This window comes from Mastigoproctus giganteus, chromosome 11, assembly GCF_048544385.1.
Source record: "Mastigoproctus giganteus isolate SK-2022 chromosome 11, ASM4854438v1, whole genome shotgun sequence".
Taxonomy (NCBI): Eukaryota; Metazoa; Arthropoda; class Arachnida; order Uropygi; family Thelyphonidae; genus Mastigoproctus; species Mastigoproctus giganteus.
In genome coordinates this window covers 58,985,876-59,003,680 of record NC_143585.1, presented here as the reverse complement: position 1 = coordinate 59,003,680, position 17,805 = coordinate 58,985,876, and the positions used below count along the sequence as shown (strand labels likewise).

Sequence of the window (17,805 nt, the reverse complement as noted above, 5' to 3'; positions counted from 1 at the left end):
TGCCATTGCCAGTATTCATTCAGGTGCTGTTTATGTTTACTGATGCACTGCCACTATTACCGGAGGGTAAAGTTATTCTTAAAATATTTCAACCATTTTGTGTGTGACGTTTATAAAATGATGCCAAAGGCAATTATAAGAATTGACTGGTCACCTTCTAAGTTCAGCAAAGCAGTTACACCATAAGGAAGGTCACACACACACACATGAAGAAATAGCAAAAACCTTGGAGGTGGAGCTACGATGCTTAAAAGTAACTGTTTTTCAAATGTATCAAAAATTTAAATGTAACTATGTATTTTATTCTAACTATAATGAATGTAATTTAAATTTTGCTATTTAGAATTAAACCTAAACTTTTGGCCTGATGATGGGATTGCACAGTTGATCCAGAAACAGCCTGTAGCAATTATTTTGCAAATAGTTGTTGTACTAGATGTCAGGTACTGTATGCTTGATATTTGCATGAAAATAAGCTTCTCCCTTCATTTTATATTTAAATTTTATTTTACTGAATTTGGAATAGAACTGAAATAGTTGCTTTTGCATTTTTTGTCTTAATATTTCTGTAATGTAAAAATATGATACTCTATTCGTGAATAAAAATTTATTCTTATTTCAATAATGTTATTATTTCATATTGCATAATAAATGCATAATACACCTAATGTCTTGAATAAAAATAAATGATAATAATAATAATAAAAAAAAAAACCTTATGTCAGAAGAGTTACACTACACTCTTTGCTTCTCATTTTTGTGTAGTCAAAAGTAGCTTATTTTATACGTTATGAAACATAAAAGAAATTATGTCTGTTAAACTTATGTTGTTGTTTTCAGTCGCAGGTTGGTGTTCAGTCGCAGCTGACATTTGGAGACTTTATGGGTGAGCTGCTTACATGCTGTCCGGTCTTCAACAGCTTCTTTCAAGTCCTTCATGCTCGTGCCAGTGTCGCTCTTGATGGTGTCGAGTTAGCATGTTCTTTGCCGACCTTTTCTCCTTGTTCCACTGACCTTTTCTAGCATTATGAAATTCTTGAGCTTGCTCAAAGTTTTCCGGTGAAAAATACTTATGTAACTGATAATAAAAAAGAAATAATGCATACTAACCTTGGTAGCTTTGACACTTGATAAAGATACTAATCCACTCCTTGCTATAATAAAACAGAATAATGAATAAAAAGTCAGCTGAAATGTAGAACATAAAATATGTAGAAATAAATAAAAATTTGGAAAACCAAAGAATTTTTAGATCTTTTGCTAAACATTTTTATGAAAATAGTAATAATGTAAAAATATTTTAACTCGACAGATGAATATTAAACAACCAAAGATCAAACATTTTTGAAACAATATCAAAAAACAACATACATATTGTCACTTTAAGGTAATATTTGGCTGTAAATTTTTATAATAAAGTTGCATTCATTACTCAGTTCTGTCAGCAAGTCAGCTTACAGACGTTGAAAATGGCATATAGATGGAAGATCTGTGTTGCGTTTATTGCTTTCAGACTCACAGTAAGTTCTAAAAATTGGAATGGCTCTTAGCTTTTATTTTTATAATAAGTCCTTTTTGTAATAGGTCACACTAGGAATGTTGTTTTATTTTGTGACTTTTTGTTTTACCACGACTTTTTTAATGACAGGTTTTTGTTTTCTTTCTGTAATACTGGTTGGAATAATTTTCTGCTTCAAGTATTTTTTGTATTTTGTGTAGGTGTCGACAAAATAGACATAGATCTGGTAAGGTGAGCCACTATCAGTTTGACAGATGATCAAATAACACGGTTCACTTGATTTGTCATAATAGTCAGTCTGTGAATTTTATCAGAATATGAAAAAGTTTAAAGAATAAACACTTTGTTCTTTGGTAGACTTGTTTTCTAAGCAACAATTTAAAATGGTTATACAGAGAATGATTAAGTGCCGATAAGCACTCGACTTTGGTTAGTTCTACCCTTGGATATAATTTCATATCATTTTTTTTTTTATTGGTTTCTCATAATTCTATAAATGGGAGGGGCATTTTTATTTATTTATTTTTTGTTTCATATCTAAAAACTTTTCTGTGGTGAAAGAAAGGAAAATACATTCTTGATTGATAAGACAGGCCTGAAAGCCGTGATTGATTTTTTCCCCCTTCTTCTTCTTTTCAAGTTGGTTATTGTAGGAGTTTATACTGATGCTCCAATCATTCCAGACCTCTAGGAAATTTTTAAGTTGGTTGTTGGAAATCTGCAATGAATCTTAAAAAGTTCTACTTTTGATTGATTTTAATTTGATTTCTAAGTTAGCTTAACTTGGTCTTGTGTCTGGCTTTATTGAGGAATCATCAGTTCTTGGTAGGAAGAACTAATGATTGAACTAATGGAAGAACTAAAGAATGCAGGATTTTTGCTAATTGCCGCATTAACATTTTTCTCTTTTCCACTCTGATCATTTATTCTTTGCTTGTTTTTACTATTAGGTCTTTCAGCAGTTCGTTAATTTCTCCTCACCTTCAGTGGCAGGTCTTTATCAAAACAGTTTTTGCTGATAATGAAAATCAGTTGGATTTAGCTGCATTTTTATAATTATAATCCCTGGCCAATACTTGCTGCTTTGTGTATTATTTCTGCTGTTTTTGAGTTATTAATCATTTGTCTATTGTCTCTAATAATTTAAATTTTCCTTAAATTTGTTCAGACTATCCACTTCCATGAAACTGAATGGAATTTTATTTCAACAATAAATTACTCTCTGGCTGAAAGAAAATGTTCACACATATACCATAACCACAACCATCCCTTTTCAATTTAAATTTGTATCTCTCCTTATGTTTGTGATCTGAGAAAAAGTAAGAATACTATCATCATTTAGTTCACTCAATCCATTCAAGTGCTTAAACATTTGAATCAGGTCTTCTCATAGGGGCCTAGTTACCAAATACAGTCCATTCTGCTATAATGCACATTTTTGCAATGCGAATTTGGTCCAACGCAACTGATATATTAGAGAACAATGCAAGTATAATGAGATTTTCGCATTGGCTCATGCGCGATTTCATCTGTGAGTAAACCAGGTGAATGCAAAACCCGGCACCAAGCTGAACATAGCAATACATACAAGTTTATGAAGCAAAAACCCGGCACCAAGCCTGAATAGCAATACATACAAGTTTATGAAGCTTAATAAATGTCAAATGTGTGACAGCTATATTTCCCATTTACTGTAGTTGTATTAGTAGGAGACACACTGTTGTTCGCTGTATTCATAAGATAACAGGTGATATTGTAGGCAGACTCATGTTTTCAGGAGCTCACATTTTTCTGTTCGAACAGAAATTTCGTGAGGCGTGATAGCGTGAGCAGAGGAGCACATTTCTGGAGGTCACTATCATAAAATAATAAAAACAATTTGCAGTTCCTGGTTTATTGGGCTTTTCAGTTAGTGCAATCTAATTATAAACAGGTAGTAAACTCGATCTTACTGCATTTGCGATAATACCGATAGCTGGAACTGTGTGGGTTTTTACGTTATTATGGTGAAATGTGTTTCCCCTTCCATGAAATCTTCAATCATATAAAAAACCTAAATAAATTTTCAGAATCTTCTCTTCATTTCTATTTTTTAAGCTTCATAAACTTGTCTCATTTGTGTAATTTGTGCTTTCCGCATTTGTTGTTATTGATTGCTTATCTTTTTTACTGTTTTAAATTTTACAATAAAAAAAAAAAAAAAAATGTCAGTAAACATATAAATCAAACAAACTTCATATCTTGTCAAGATAAAGTGTTATATTTACTGTAATATTTATTTATTTATTAGACATTTAAGATGTTTAAACCTGTGTTAGCAATTTTATTGGATTTCTAACTTTTTTTAGTGTTTTACTTACCAGACTGAAAATTTTTTTGAGTGCTCTGTGCCTATCCCCTATTTTTCCCATAAGCCCTGTTGTTTTTAATGCACAAAATACAATAATGTGGAAATTTTTAGTAACACATGTACCACACTATAGCAGAACTGACTGTACTACAATATACAGAATCAAACTCTTTCTTGGTAAGGGTATCCTATTTGTGTCCCCTCCCCAACTAATATTGTTGCTGTAGCTGATTCAGAGCAGGATCTGTGTAAGATGTTGGAAAGGCTATCATTACAGCTACAAGATTCACATCTAAAGATAAATGCACAAAAGACTAAAACACTTGTCATCAAACACTTGAACAACCTCAAACAAACATCAAAATGGGGAACAACAAAGTGGAACAAGTGAAAGTTTTGTTATTTAGGGAATTTCATTACCCAGGACAACCGGTGCGCTACAGAGATCAGAAGAAGAATCGCCCTTGCCAAGCAAGCTTTCAGTAACAAGCAAAATATTCTAACCAGCAGACACATCGACAGGGAGACCAGGAAAAAGTTTGCCAAGTCATTCGTTTGGAGTGTGCTGCTGTATGGAAGTGAAACCTGGACATTATGCAAGCAAGATATCAAGAGACTGGAGGCATTGGAGATGTGGGTCTGGAGGAGAATGTTGAGGATTAGCTGGACCGAGCAACGATCCTGTCTTGAACGAGATGCAAGAAAAGCGGCAGCTACTCACAACAGCGGCAAAAAGACAATCTAAATTTTTAGGCCACACCCTAAGACATAAATTTTTAGTGAACATCTCAGAAGGAAAAATATTGGGAAAGAAAGGAAGGGGACGACCAAGGAAGAAAATAAACTTTAGGGGATATGAGGAAATGAAAAGTTCAGCAGTAGACAGAAATGTATGGTTGCAGCGTCAAGGCGAAGAGTTTGAGTTTGATGATGAGTCTGCATCCATTCCAACATATCCAGATCCTTCTTAAAATGAGACTTCCAGATGTGTATGCAGTACTCAAGATGCAGACCAACCATTGCCTTATATAGGGAGATAATCATCTCCTTATCCTTGCTGACAAAGTTCTCATATCATTGACAGAACTAGCAGCTTGTATGCACTGTTCAGAGAATTTTATGTAGGAACCAGCCCAGGATTATAACTAACTTTATTCACTCTCGACCATCTTCAGTGTGGTACTACCCAGTTAGTATGTTATTCTGGAATTCTGCCACCAACGTGCAGTATCTTCTATTTATTACCGTTAAACCTCAATTACTACTTCTCAGGCCATCTTTTTTTTTTCTCTGGGTCCTGTTTTGATAGCATACCCTAATTCCTGTCATTAACCACTCTACCAACCTTTGTATCATCAGTAAACTTACACATTAAACTTCATATGCTTTCATCAATGTCATTAATAAATACTGCAAACAGTATGGGACTCAGCATGAATCATGAGGGACTCCACTAATAACCACTATGTCTCCTTCCTGCCACTCAACCATCCCTTTACACACAGCAGTAAATTGCTGCTAAAGTTGCACTGCTCCAAACTGCACAGCAGTCTTTTATGTGAAATATTATCAAAAGCTTTACTGAAATCTAGTACACAATATCAAAACCCTTTCTTTGTAACTAGTGTCTTTATTATTGCATCATAGCTGTTTGATTTAACGAAATCTATCCTTTACAAATCCATATGTGATTGCCATATAATTGCATTCCTGTCAAGAACCTGCATTACTTCTTTAACCACTGATCCCTATTACTTTCTTTAGAACAGATGTCAAACTTATAGGTCTGTAATTAACTCACTTAGCCCTTTGATCCATCTTTTATGAGAGACATTTGCATATTTCCAATCTGAGGAGAACCTTCCCTGAATCCAAGGATGAGTTCACAATTGTTGCAAAATGTTTTCTTACCTTTTTTTGTTGCTTCTTTTAATATACAGTAGAACCATGCATGGGAAGCATGTATAGATTATTCTATGTATCCACCTTGTTTATCAGTATATTTTTGCCATCATTCTTTCCAACTCACCTATGCAGTGTGGTAAAAGGATGGACCCTCCAGTTGAATCTGGCTTCTCATCACACAAAAAAAGTGTTTTCCATAAAGATATCTCTACATATGTTGAAATAGAAAAAAATCAGATGGAACCAAATCTAGGCTATATGCAGAACAAACCTCCCCACCCTAGGTCTGCAATTTTTATCTGAGTCATATGGGCAAGGTATGGCCTGACATTATCGTCACCATCATGATAATGTCAGGCCATGATAATGTAATTTAGTATCCTGTTAGAGCCTTCTTTTTTGTCTGTATAGCTCAATTAAGCTTATCAAGCATTTGGCAATATCTTCCCTAATTATAATCTGACCTTTCTTTAAAAAAAAAAAAAAAAAATCAACAAAAACTGTGCTTCTCAATCCCAGAACAATGTGGTGATAATTTTTTGTGATCTGGCAATTCAAGAGTTTTTCTTCAGTAGTGATGAAAAACTCTTGAATTGATGATGATGAAGCAGAGATGTGTCAATTCCATAGACTGGCACTTAGAATAAGGATCATAACAGAAGTTCCAGGTTTCATCAACTATAATTAAGCCCTTAAAATTTTTTTAAAAGTTATTCCACTAGTGCAACAGGTCTTGGCAGAGCTTCTGCCTAAGGAATTTCATTTCTCTTGTTGGCAGCTTGAGTATCAGTTTGGCACATTTTCTTATAATATAAGATGTCTCTCTGTATATAATTAATACACTTGCCTTTGAACATCCAAGTGCTTGCATCATTGCATATACAGTTATTTACCTGTCTTTCTGAATCACTTCATCCAAAATCTTAGTGTTTTTTCCTTCAAAACATAGATTTTAGCTTCAACTCCTTGGCTAATCATAAAGGTCAGTGAATCCTCTAAAATGTGCAAGCCATCTACAACCATTGATTATATCAATAGTGCATTGTTAGTATAATTTCCTAAATTTTTTATGGACGAGGGCAGTGGAGTTTTCTCTTGCCTTGAAAAAGAAACTGTTATCACTGACTGTTGGCATTAATTTTACTGCCCATAACTTCAGATCTGTAATAGACAGAAACTTTTCTTATACTAACCGTCATATAATATCTAACTGCCATAGTGAAGGTTTTTAATTTAAAATAAATGTAAAACAGCGGTATAATCCATGATATCAGCGTAGAATTCACTTTCAAAATGATGAACATAAACAAATACGACAATCACGTGACTTGCCATTTTCTTTTTTCGGCACCACAAGACATCTGTGCTGTATATAAACATCCAATCTAAATGTGCCGTTAGCTTAAATGTTCCATTATTTGGGATGCCATTATTTCGACAGTTTACTGTATATAACAAGGCTTGACAAGTGAATGTCAATGTCTGTTATTTTTTTTTTTTTTTTGGAGCATTAGCAACTAAGGCCATATTGCTCCGGGAATATGCGGTGGTCATTCCCTGACCTTTCCGCATCCTCCGTATTTGGTGGTGACGGGCTCGAACCCCGGTGTAATCAAGAAGTGTGTGCGTCAATGTCTGTAATAACCATGTAGAATCAACATATCCTATCCCAATCCAGACAATAAAATGGGCCAAAGAAACTACACAGAATGGAAGAGGAAACCCCATTCTACCCAATAATAAAAACTTCATCTTGGGCATGGCAAGTCAATCCTAACTAAAAGCTGCCTTGAAGCAATCTAGCATCTTCATTACTAGCCTTGACCAGAGTAGGTACAGAATCCCCCACAATATGGCATATGATCTGGAACTGCCTTAAAATTAATGCGAAGGTATTCAGAAGGAAGACCAGATACACCCTCATACTCATCTTTTCAGACAGTGTGTAGCGTGCAAGATGTAGCTGCACTCCTTTACCCCCAAATATGGCCCATAGGTTCAAAGGTTAGAGAATTCTTACCAGCTGATGTTTTAAATAACATATCTAGTAGATTGTTGCATTAAAATGTTTTTAATTTTCAAGTGTATGTAAGTTTAAACTATACAATATTATGAAAATGTATAATAACAATGATGTGAGTCTGGATGGATATTAGTCCAGAAAGCACTGTATTGTATGGTTAAATAAATGAAATTGAAAAATTTATTTTCTGCCTTCACTATAGCATGCTGTTAAAAACATATTATTAATAAATTAAATCAGAATAAAAGAAATTCAAAATCTTGATTTAAAAAAAAAATTCAAGGAGGAAACTTACTTCTATAAAAATAGATGGTCTTTTGGTTGCCCTGATGAAGTCACTGGTTTCAGCTTGAAGCATTAATGCCCTTTAATACTTCCACCTTTTTTTACTTAGTATGAATCAGAGCTATAATACTCAATACGTTCTACGTTGATATTAATTTGTAAAATAATAAGAGGAGTTTACCTCAATATAGTACATAGAACACTTCCGTATGATACTCTCCAGAAATTAAAATGAAAAAAATTGACAACTTACATTAGATTAAAATATAAATAATTAAAAAACAATTTAACACAATTCAAATCAATTTAAAACAATTAAAAATCAATTTAATGCAATTAAAAGGAATCTAACGAAAATATTCAAAACGATCTTCCTTCCTGAAGCTGACAACGCTTTTCGACCGTATGTCGTGATCACAGGAATGAAAATTGGTTTTCATTCTTGTGATCACGTGATTCCTGATTCCTGTGATTCCAAAATGAATAATTTTTAATTGTTTTAAACTGATTTGAATTGTGTTAAATTGGTTTTTAATTATTTATATTTTAATCTAATATAAGTTGTCGATTTTTTCGTTTTAATTTCTGGAGAGTATCATACGGAAGTGTTCTACGTACTATATTGAGGTAAACTCCTCTTATTATTTTACAAAAAACCTTTTTTTACTGTACATCTTGATGATTCCATTTTACATTCATCTAAAGGCTGAAGCAGTTCCACTAAGCATCTTATTTTTACTCTAATACTTGTCTCCTACTATTCCGTAGCCGAGTGGTCAGGAGTGGGAGTGCAGTAGCACACGCTCCTTGGGTAGACAGGGGTTCAAGCCACTAACTGCTAAATACGGTCGATCTGCCAACTGGCACTGGACCAGCATGGCAGATTATGGTCCATTTCCCTCAATGTTAATTGTTGAGGAGGCTTCCATCCTGCAGTGGGTTGATAATGGCTGCAGTTTTATACTGAACACATCCCATTGCTTCCCCTGGGTTTTCAACAGATTAATCTTTCGATTTTGTCTCTAGAAGTCTCCAGATCCTGATAGCATTCCTTTGTTTGTTCTTAAAACCCACACTACAGAATTATGTCCACTGATGAGTAATTTTTGTAGCTTTTTTTTTGCTCACTGTTATTCTACTCGTGTTTTATCTTCTTTATGGAAATTTGCCCACTTCCAGCCCATTAGTTTGTCAACATTTCTAAAAATGCTGACAAATCCTTGCCCTTATGCTATCTTGAAACCTTCTAAATAGTTAATGATTGTCAAATGGTATCCACATTAGTGATCATTAACCCTTGTGGATCAGTGTTGATCCACTGGAGCTACCTTGGTTATGTCACTCATCATATTTTGTGTTTTAAACCATCATTTTAGCACTCGTGTAACAGAGATGTCTGAAGAAAAATATTAAATCCAATTTAATAACTTGTGCTTTTCAAGGAAAGGAAATTAAATGGCACTAAAGTCACTAAAAGGAAGCAATTTAGATCTACCAGAAAAAAGTGATTCCCACTACAATGGTATATATTTTTTGAACTGCTTTCTTTCTAAAAAACTGGACGCAATTAATAGTAGTTGCTATGCCTAGGTTAGCCAAAAAACTTAAGACTAAGGAAGGAAGGAAGGGAGGGAGAGAGAGTGAAAAATCAGATGAATTTTATTACTGTTAAAGACATCAGGTATTACAAACTATAAGGAAGAGTTGCTACTCCATACTTACGAATCACTTCTGAAAGCATGCAATAAATTTCAGTTATTATCAAAAATGGTTCAGAATGAAAATATGGGCATTCAATTTCTTTACAATCAAAATGAAAAATTAAAGCTATATGAAGTGCTTAAATAACAAAATAATAATCTGTTTCCTCTGTTTACATCTGAGGACATAAGAAAAATGATCTGAAAATAATTCTTAATCTAACCAGGAAAAGATAAAACTCAACTTAAAATTTTAGAAGCTGTTCTTTTCTGTGTTATTCTTCATAAACAACATTATAACTTTACCATTTTCAAATTTCATTTCAATTATTCATTTAGACTGTTTAGTAGTTGTTTTTAACTTTAAAACAATTGTTATTATCAATTGTTTAAATTTTAATATATTGGTTTAAGTCTTGTATGTACTGATTATAAAGAGGTAATATATAAACTAAATTAAAATATAGTTTAATACCTGGATGTATTTGTACTGTTAAAATCTTCTTAGGATTTATTCTGCTATTACAACGGTTCTCCTTAACCTAAAATCGAAGTCATCCCTTTATTCTTTTTTTTCCATTTCTTCTATCTTCCCAATCTCCATCCACCAATCCTCTTCTATTCACAGCTGCTCTCACACCTTCTATCCACATCCTTCTTGGTCTTCCTCTTTCTCCTTGGCACCCATTCCATGGCTCCTCTAGGCAATCTGTCATCGTCCATTCTCTTCACATGGCCAAACTATCCCAATCTTTCTTCCTCTATTTTATCAATGATGGTTTTTTTGGATGTTCATTATATTCCTTATCATGTAATTTCTAACTTTTTCAGTCCTAGACTTTCTTGCCGATCTTCACCAGAAATCCATCTCAACAGCCAATAGTTTACTTTTTTGTTTTTCATTTAAGGTCCAAGTCTCACATCCATATAAAAAAAAAAATAAAAAAATATTGCATTACATATTTGATGTTTAGTTTTGTTAATAATATTTTTATTCAATAGCACAGAATTGAGCATTCCTATGACCTTTCTACCTTCACCCAGTCTTCTCTCAATTTCCTGCACAGATGATCAGTCAGCCTGAATAACTGCACAGTTTCACCTGTATTCCATTTAAATTAATCTTTCACTTTGATTCATGTACTCTGTCTTATTAAATTTACTGCCAGTCCTCATGTTTTATATTCCTCTAGTAACTTTCTGCCCATGTAATTTGCATCATCGTCGTCCTGTGCTACCACAACTTGGTTGTCCGCAAACAGTATATTGTAAAGGTACTTATTTTGACCAAGGGGAATTGAAAGCTTGAACTACACTTCTCTAACCACGGTCACAGAAAAACTTCCAGGTATAGCTTAAACAAGGCAGGCGACAAACAGCAACCTTGAAGTAGTCCTTTTGAAGTCTTAAATTTACTTGATAATTTCGAACCAATTTTAATACAGCATGTATTGTTCTTGTAGATTCTTCTAATTATATCAATTAATAGCTGGCTTATTGACTTTTTTTCCGTAGCCATCCACAGAAGATTTCTTGGCACATTGTCATAAGCTTTTTCTAAGTCTATGAACAGCATACTTACATCTTGGTTTGTAGAATGACATTTTTCCAGAATTTTCTTAATAGTGAATAAATGGTCAATACATGAGGGTCCAGTCGAAAAGTCACACTTCCTCAGAAATTATAATCTCTTGTTCCAGTTTCGATTTTATCACTTTCCCAAATAGTTTAGCAATAGAGCTCATAACGCAAATTCCTCTGTAATTGGAATGTCTTCTGTCAACTTTCTTAAAAATTGATGTAATGTTTAGCATTAGTCAAGGCATATGATGCAAGAAAACAAGCTTAGCAAGCATCAGACAAAAAAAAAAAAAAAAAAAAACACCCAATTCCATTTTACCCATGCGGTCACCATATGTTTATCTAGTTCAGCCTTAAATTTATTTAAGGCTGAACAACAGATGGAAGCCTGTTCCAGCAATCAACTACCCGCTGGGCCAAAGGCAAACTTCTGCACATCTATTCTATAACTGTATTTCCTCAATTTCAATCTATGTCCCCCCCCCCAGGTTCTTAATCTGACCAAGCAGAAGTATCCCATTAGCATTGACCCTGCTCAAACTGTTCAAGGCCTTGACACCTCAATCAGATCACCTTGTAGGTGCCTAGTCTCCAGATGTTGCAACTTACAGAATTTAAGCCTCTCCTGGTAAGAGAACCCCTTTGTTCCTCTCACCAATCTTGTTGCACTTCTCTGTACTCGTTCTAGCAACTCTACATCCTTCCTAAAATGGGGCCTCCAGACCTGTATGCAGTACTCAAAGCATGGCCTGACCATTCCTAATGCTAAACATTACATCAAAGCGATAATCACCTCCTAGTCTCTGCTAGCAAAATTCCTATATATCATTGATAAAACTCCATGATCCACTCTGGCAGCTCATCTGCACTACTCAGACAACTTCATATCTGACTGCACAATTACCCTCAGGTCTTTTTCATTCTCCACCTCCACAGGTGTAGTACCACACAGCTGATACGTTTCTCTTGGGTTACTGCTACCCATATGCAGTACTTTGCATTTGTCAATATTAAACTTCAGTTGCCACTTCTCAAGCAAACAACCTAACTTTTCTAGATCCTGTTGCAGTACCATACATCATTACTGTCATTAACACCCCTTCCAACTTTTGTATCATCTGCAAACTTGAACGCTAGTGGAACTCCACTAATAACATTAGTCCATGTAGAGCAGTGTCCATTTATTATCACTCTATGCAGTCTCCCACTCAACCATCTCTTTATTCATTGTAGCAACTTGCTGTTAATGCCATACTGCTCGAATTTGTACAGCAATCTTCCATGTGCAACAGTATCAAAAGCTTTCCTGAAATCCAAGTATATGATATCAAAATAATTTTTTCCGTCTAGTTCCTTGGGGACCACATCGTAGTATCCAATGAAATTGATCAGAAAAGACCTCCCCTTAACAAACCCATGCTTTGTCTGAACTATTACTGCAGTCTTGTCTAGGTGATCCTGCATCATTTCTTTAACTGGTGACTCCATTATTTTCCCCAGAACAGAAGTTAAACTACAGGTCTATAACTATTTGCATCACCTTTTGAACCCCATTTGTGAATTAGGAATACATCTCCAGCCCATGGGGATCTCCCCTGAATCTAAGGATGCTCTCATAATTAAGATTAAGGGTTTGCTTACTTCCCTTGCTGCCTCCTTCAATATAACTGGATAGATTCCGTCTGCCCCAGGTGCCTTTTTTAATTTTAACTTCAACAATTTCTCCTCCACTTTGCTCTCAGTTATTGCAAAATCATTTAGCTGCCTGTTAGAGTTTAGTAAACTTCTGTCCTCTCCTTGCTTACAAAATTCTTCATGTGTGAATGTAGATGCAAAATACTCATTCAGTTTCTCAGCTATCTGATCAGGTTAATCAACAGTCGAACAAGCAACATCAAGTGGACCACTCTGATTCATCCCCTTCCTTCTAGATTTTACATAAGTAAAGAAATCTTTGTTGTTTTTCTTTGCATTCTTTGCCAAGAATTTCTTGTAATCAGCCTTTGCTTGCCTAATCTCCTTTGTAACTTGATTACACACTAACTTATATCTGCCATAGACTTCTGTGTCATCTGCTAATTTATATGCATCCCACACATTTTTCTTCTCTACCACAAGCCTCATTAGTTCACCTAACATCCATTCAGGTCTAAATCTTGAACAGTATTTCTTAGTTTGAATGAATAGCCTAGTAGGCTCCAAGATTAAGTCTTTGAAGGCTTCACATTTAGAATTCAATATTGGTAACATCATCAGTTGATCCCACTGTACAGAATTTAAAAACTGCCTGAAACCACTGTAATCACCTTTACGAAAACAAAAACCCCTTTCCTTTACCCTTGATGGTAGTTGCATCTTTAAGTAAATTCCACATCAGTAGACTGTGATCACTGTCACCTAGTGATCCTTTACCTGCAAATTCCTAATGCATGAGTCATCACTGCAGATGATCAGATCAAGGTTATTATCTCCTCTGGTTGCCTGTTGAACATGTTGCTGTAGAAAACAATTCTCCAATATATCCACACAAGTCTTGCTAGCATGCAAGTGACCAACCCACAAGTTCCAGTCATTATCTGGAAAGTTAAAATCCCCATCACAAAAGAGATTGTGATTTACTGGCCCACTCTATTTCTCTGCAGAATTGCTCATTTTACTCATCAGAGTCTTTAGGCCTATAACACACTCCTATTCTCATTTTCCCTTTCCCAGTGTTTATGCCACACCAAACTGACTCAACATTGCACTGTCTACACATGTCAACTGGATGCATTTCCTTTGATTTTATGTTTCACAACTAATAGTGTATGGCTTAATATCCAAGTTTTCAGATGATACAAAGGTTGGCAGGGTTGTTAATGACAGTTATGGCAGTGTGCTACTGCAACAGTATATAAAAAAATTGGGCAGATGGGATGAGAAGTGGCAATTGAAGTTTAACATTGTCAAATGCAAAGTACTGCATATGGGTAGAAGTAACATTACAGAAACATACCGTGTGGTACTAGACTTAGGGTAGTAGAGAATGAAAAATACCTGGGAGTAATTGTGCAGTCAGATATGAAGTTTTCTGAGCAGTGCAGACAGGCTGCCAGAGCAGCCAGCTTCTCTTCACCGATCAGAGCAGGACATGGAGTATTGTCAATGATTTACAGGAATTTTGCTAGTAGGGAAAAGGAGGTGATTATCCCTTCCAAACTTTGCATGATCAGGCATAGCCTGATCATGCAAAGTTTGGAAAGTTTGTTCCACCAATTAACCAGCCGCTGGCTAAAGGCAAATTTCCGCACATCTATTCTACAACTGTCTTTCATCAATTTGAATTTATGTCCCCCCCCCCTTCTGGTCTGTAATCTGAGGAAGCAGAAGAATCCCATCAGAATTCAGTGGGCTCAACCCATTCAAGGCCTCATACACCTCAAGCAGATCACTTTGCAGGTGCCTAGTCTCCAGCCGCTGCAATTTGCAGAACTTAAGTCTTTCTTGGTAAGAGGACCCCTTCATTCCACTCACCAATCTCGTTGCTCTTCTCTCTACTTCATCCACCAGGTGTACATCTTTCCTAAAACCAATTCTCCAGACCTGTAAGCAGTACTCAAGGCATGGCCTGACCATTGCCTTATACAAAGGGATAATCACCTCCTTTTCCCTGCTAGCAAAATTCCTGTATATCATTGACCTGCTCTGGCGGCCTGTCTGCATTGCTCAGAAAACTTCATATTTCTCTGGGGTTACTTCTACCCATGTGCAGTACTTTGCATTTGTCAAAGTACTGCATATGGGTAGAATATATTTCTACCCGTATGAGTAGAATATATTTTTATATTCTACCCATATGCAATACTTATAATATATACATTTTTGAGTATTGGTAACAGGTTTGGATGCCTCATTTTAGGAAGGACGTGGATCTGTTGGAATGGATGCAGAGTATTTTGTTTGAGGTAAAAAGGCTAATCTTACTAAGAAGGAGTTGGAAACTTGTAAATTTCAGAATCCAAGTCTTTCTTAGTAAGGATTCTGCTAGGCACACAAATGAGCTTTTTGTACAATAACAAGTAAAATAAGCCATGTACAATAATAAACTCTTGTGGTATTGTTATGCATGGAAACAGGGTAAAATATTATAAGTACTCTATTACAATTTGTAGAAATATATTTCAAATATAATACTGAAAAATTAATTTTAAAAGTTTTAAAAAGCAGAAAATGAAATACTCACCACTTTTTACCACAAATTCTTTACCACTAAGGATATGATGAAGGAGAGTTTTCATTTCATATGGACTTAAATTCAGTAAGTGCTCAGATGCATCATCACCTTGAAATAAAACCAAAAAAAAAAAAAGTTTTTCTTTAATTCACACGCAGTAAATATTTGATATTTGTGGGGGAGGTGTTCCTGGAAATCACAACAAATATCAAAACTACAGATATGAAGATCAAAGGCTTTTGGAAAAATGACAGGTTGGCCTGCCTTTCTTACAGAAATCAAGGTGAATTAAAATGTAATTAACAATGCTTATTATAACAAAAATAAATGTCATGAATACATTTTATGCAAAGAATAATAAATAACAATGAAAAAAAGCAAATGGATTATAAATCCCTTTGCTGAATCATTGGAGCTTTTTTGAACATTTGCATCTTTCTTTGTGGGTCTCTCCTACAAAGGCCATTTTCTCTTAAGTGGGATCCATATGATCCTCCAATCCTTTTCAAAATTTAAACAAGGTGTTTGAAATGGCCCATTTCAAACACCTTGTTAGCAGTAGTGAAACTACAAATTCTTTCAAGAATGGCACCTCCCCATAGTTTTTAAAAACCATATGAAAACCAACTTTTCAGGCCCACTGGCCCTCTGAGTTCACCACCCTGCAGTGATGAACTCTCCTGTATGCAGTTTTGCTACTGTTGTTAGCCAGACTCTCTATTTAAAATATCTGCCAGTGCCCTTAAGCCATAGCTGAGGCATTTGAATCATATAACTCTCTTCTTCCTTGCTGCTTTCAGGAAGAGAGTGATATGAGAATGCCAAAACTCTCTCTTCTTCCAACATGACAAACTCACAATTCTCCACACCTGTTCTAATGATATGACTGTCAGTTTTTTGCTGTACCAAGCAACAGTTTTCTCTAGCGCAATTCCAAATTGATGGTTGATTTCATTTCATCTGGAGATTACTTTGTATTTGTTTTATAGTCAGTGGCATTGTATTTTCAAGCAATTGCTAACTAAAAAAGAGGAACTGCTCTCTCTCTCTCTGCCCATCTAATTAAGAATTCTCATAAATGTGTGGCAGGTGTAATACCATTTGAATGTTGTGATGAGACCCTGATCCACATCTCATCTACACCTCTGTCCATAACTACATAGAGACAAGTACATATATATGCTGGAAATACATGAGGTTGGCAGTCACAGAGAGTAGATATGGGGGTAAGCGCTCCAGTATTATATTCCAGAAGACTAAAAATCGAATTAAGAGATTAGTAGAAATTTTTTTGTTTTTCCTTAATTTGTTTAAATGCTTTATAATTTTCTTTTCTTTCTGTAATTTTCTAAATTTAATTTCAGTCATTTTGTGAAGTTATTTCCTGTAATATTTCAAAAATGTAATTCTTATCTTTTCTAAAACTAATTCTGCTAAATTACATTCTTTTCATTATCTTATGGCTTAATTTTTATCATAGTAGATAAAGTTTTGTTGTTTTTAAGGAGCATTAGCAACTAAGGCCATATTGCTACGGGGATATGCAGTAGTCATTCCCTGACCTTTCTGCATCCTCCGTGTTTGGTGGTCACGGGCTCCAACCCCGGTCTAATCAAGGAGCATGTGCTACATACTGCTGCTCCTGCCCACCTGGCTACGGAGGTGCCCTATAAAAGTTAATTCTGTAATATTCTGTTAGTTTCTTACCTTAGTAACGGTTGATAAAAGGTCCATATTAAATAATTGTTTGAGGATATTGTGAATCAGTCAGAAATGTCTGAAAGCAATTCCTGTATGAGTCACCAGTTCATTGCTTGCATAACTTGTCCCCAATTTTGCTCACAATGTAAGAAATACTATGTAAGAAATACTCTTACATTAATTAATATGTAAGAATTAATTAATGGAAGAATTTGAGTGACTGAAGAAATGGGTGCTTACACTAGAGACAAATATAACTGGGTACTCAACAGGGATTCAAGTATCTAGTGACCTGCAAGGCAGTGTACCCCTGATTGGGAGCCCAGTAATAAACTACATATATACTACTCCAGTTCAAGAGGATTCAGTTTTATTGGGAGAATTCATTGTCAATGAAATGGGTAAATTTTTTTGTAATAAAGACAGGTAAACTAGAACCAGGGCATGTCTGCCAGGAGTAACAAGTGATAGTCACCAACAGATAATCATACTTTATGAGTGGTAAAGAGAGTATTATTATTCATGTAC

At 35.1% G+C, this 17,805-nt stretch overlaps 1 protein-coding gene across 2 annotated transcripts in view; it reads right to left on the bottom strand.

Moving 5' to 3' along the window:
• The window catches only part of LOC150078032 (putative phosphorylase b kinase regulatory subunit alpha), a 608,767-nt gene that overhangs the window by 32,021 nt on the left and 558,941 nt on the right, over positions 1 to 17,805 (bottom strand). For both annotated transcript variants that reach the window (XM_090384728.1, XM_090384727.1), the window contains exons 27-28: positions 15,586 to 15,684; positions 1,111 to 1,154 (exon numbers count right to left, since the gene is read on the bottom strand). In XM_090384728.1, coding sequence (XP_090240854.1) covers positions 1,111 to 1,154; positions 15,586 to 15,684 — 143 coding nt within the window. The remainder of the gene's footprint in view (positions 1 to 1,110; positions 1,155 to 15,585; positions 15,685 to 17,805) is intronic.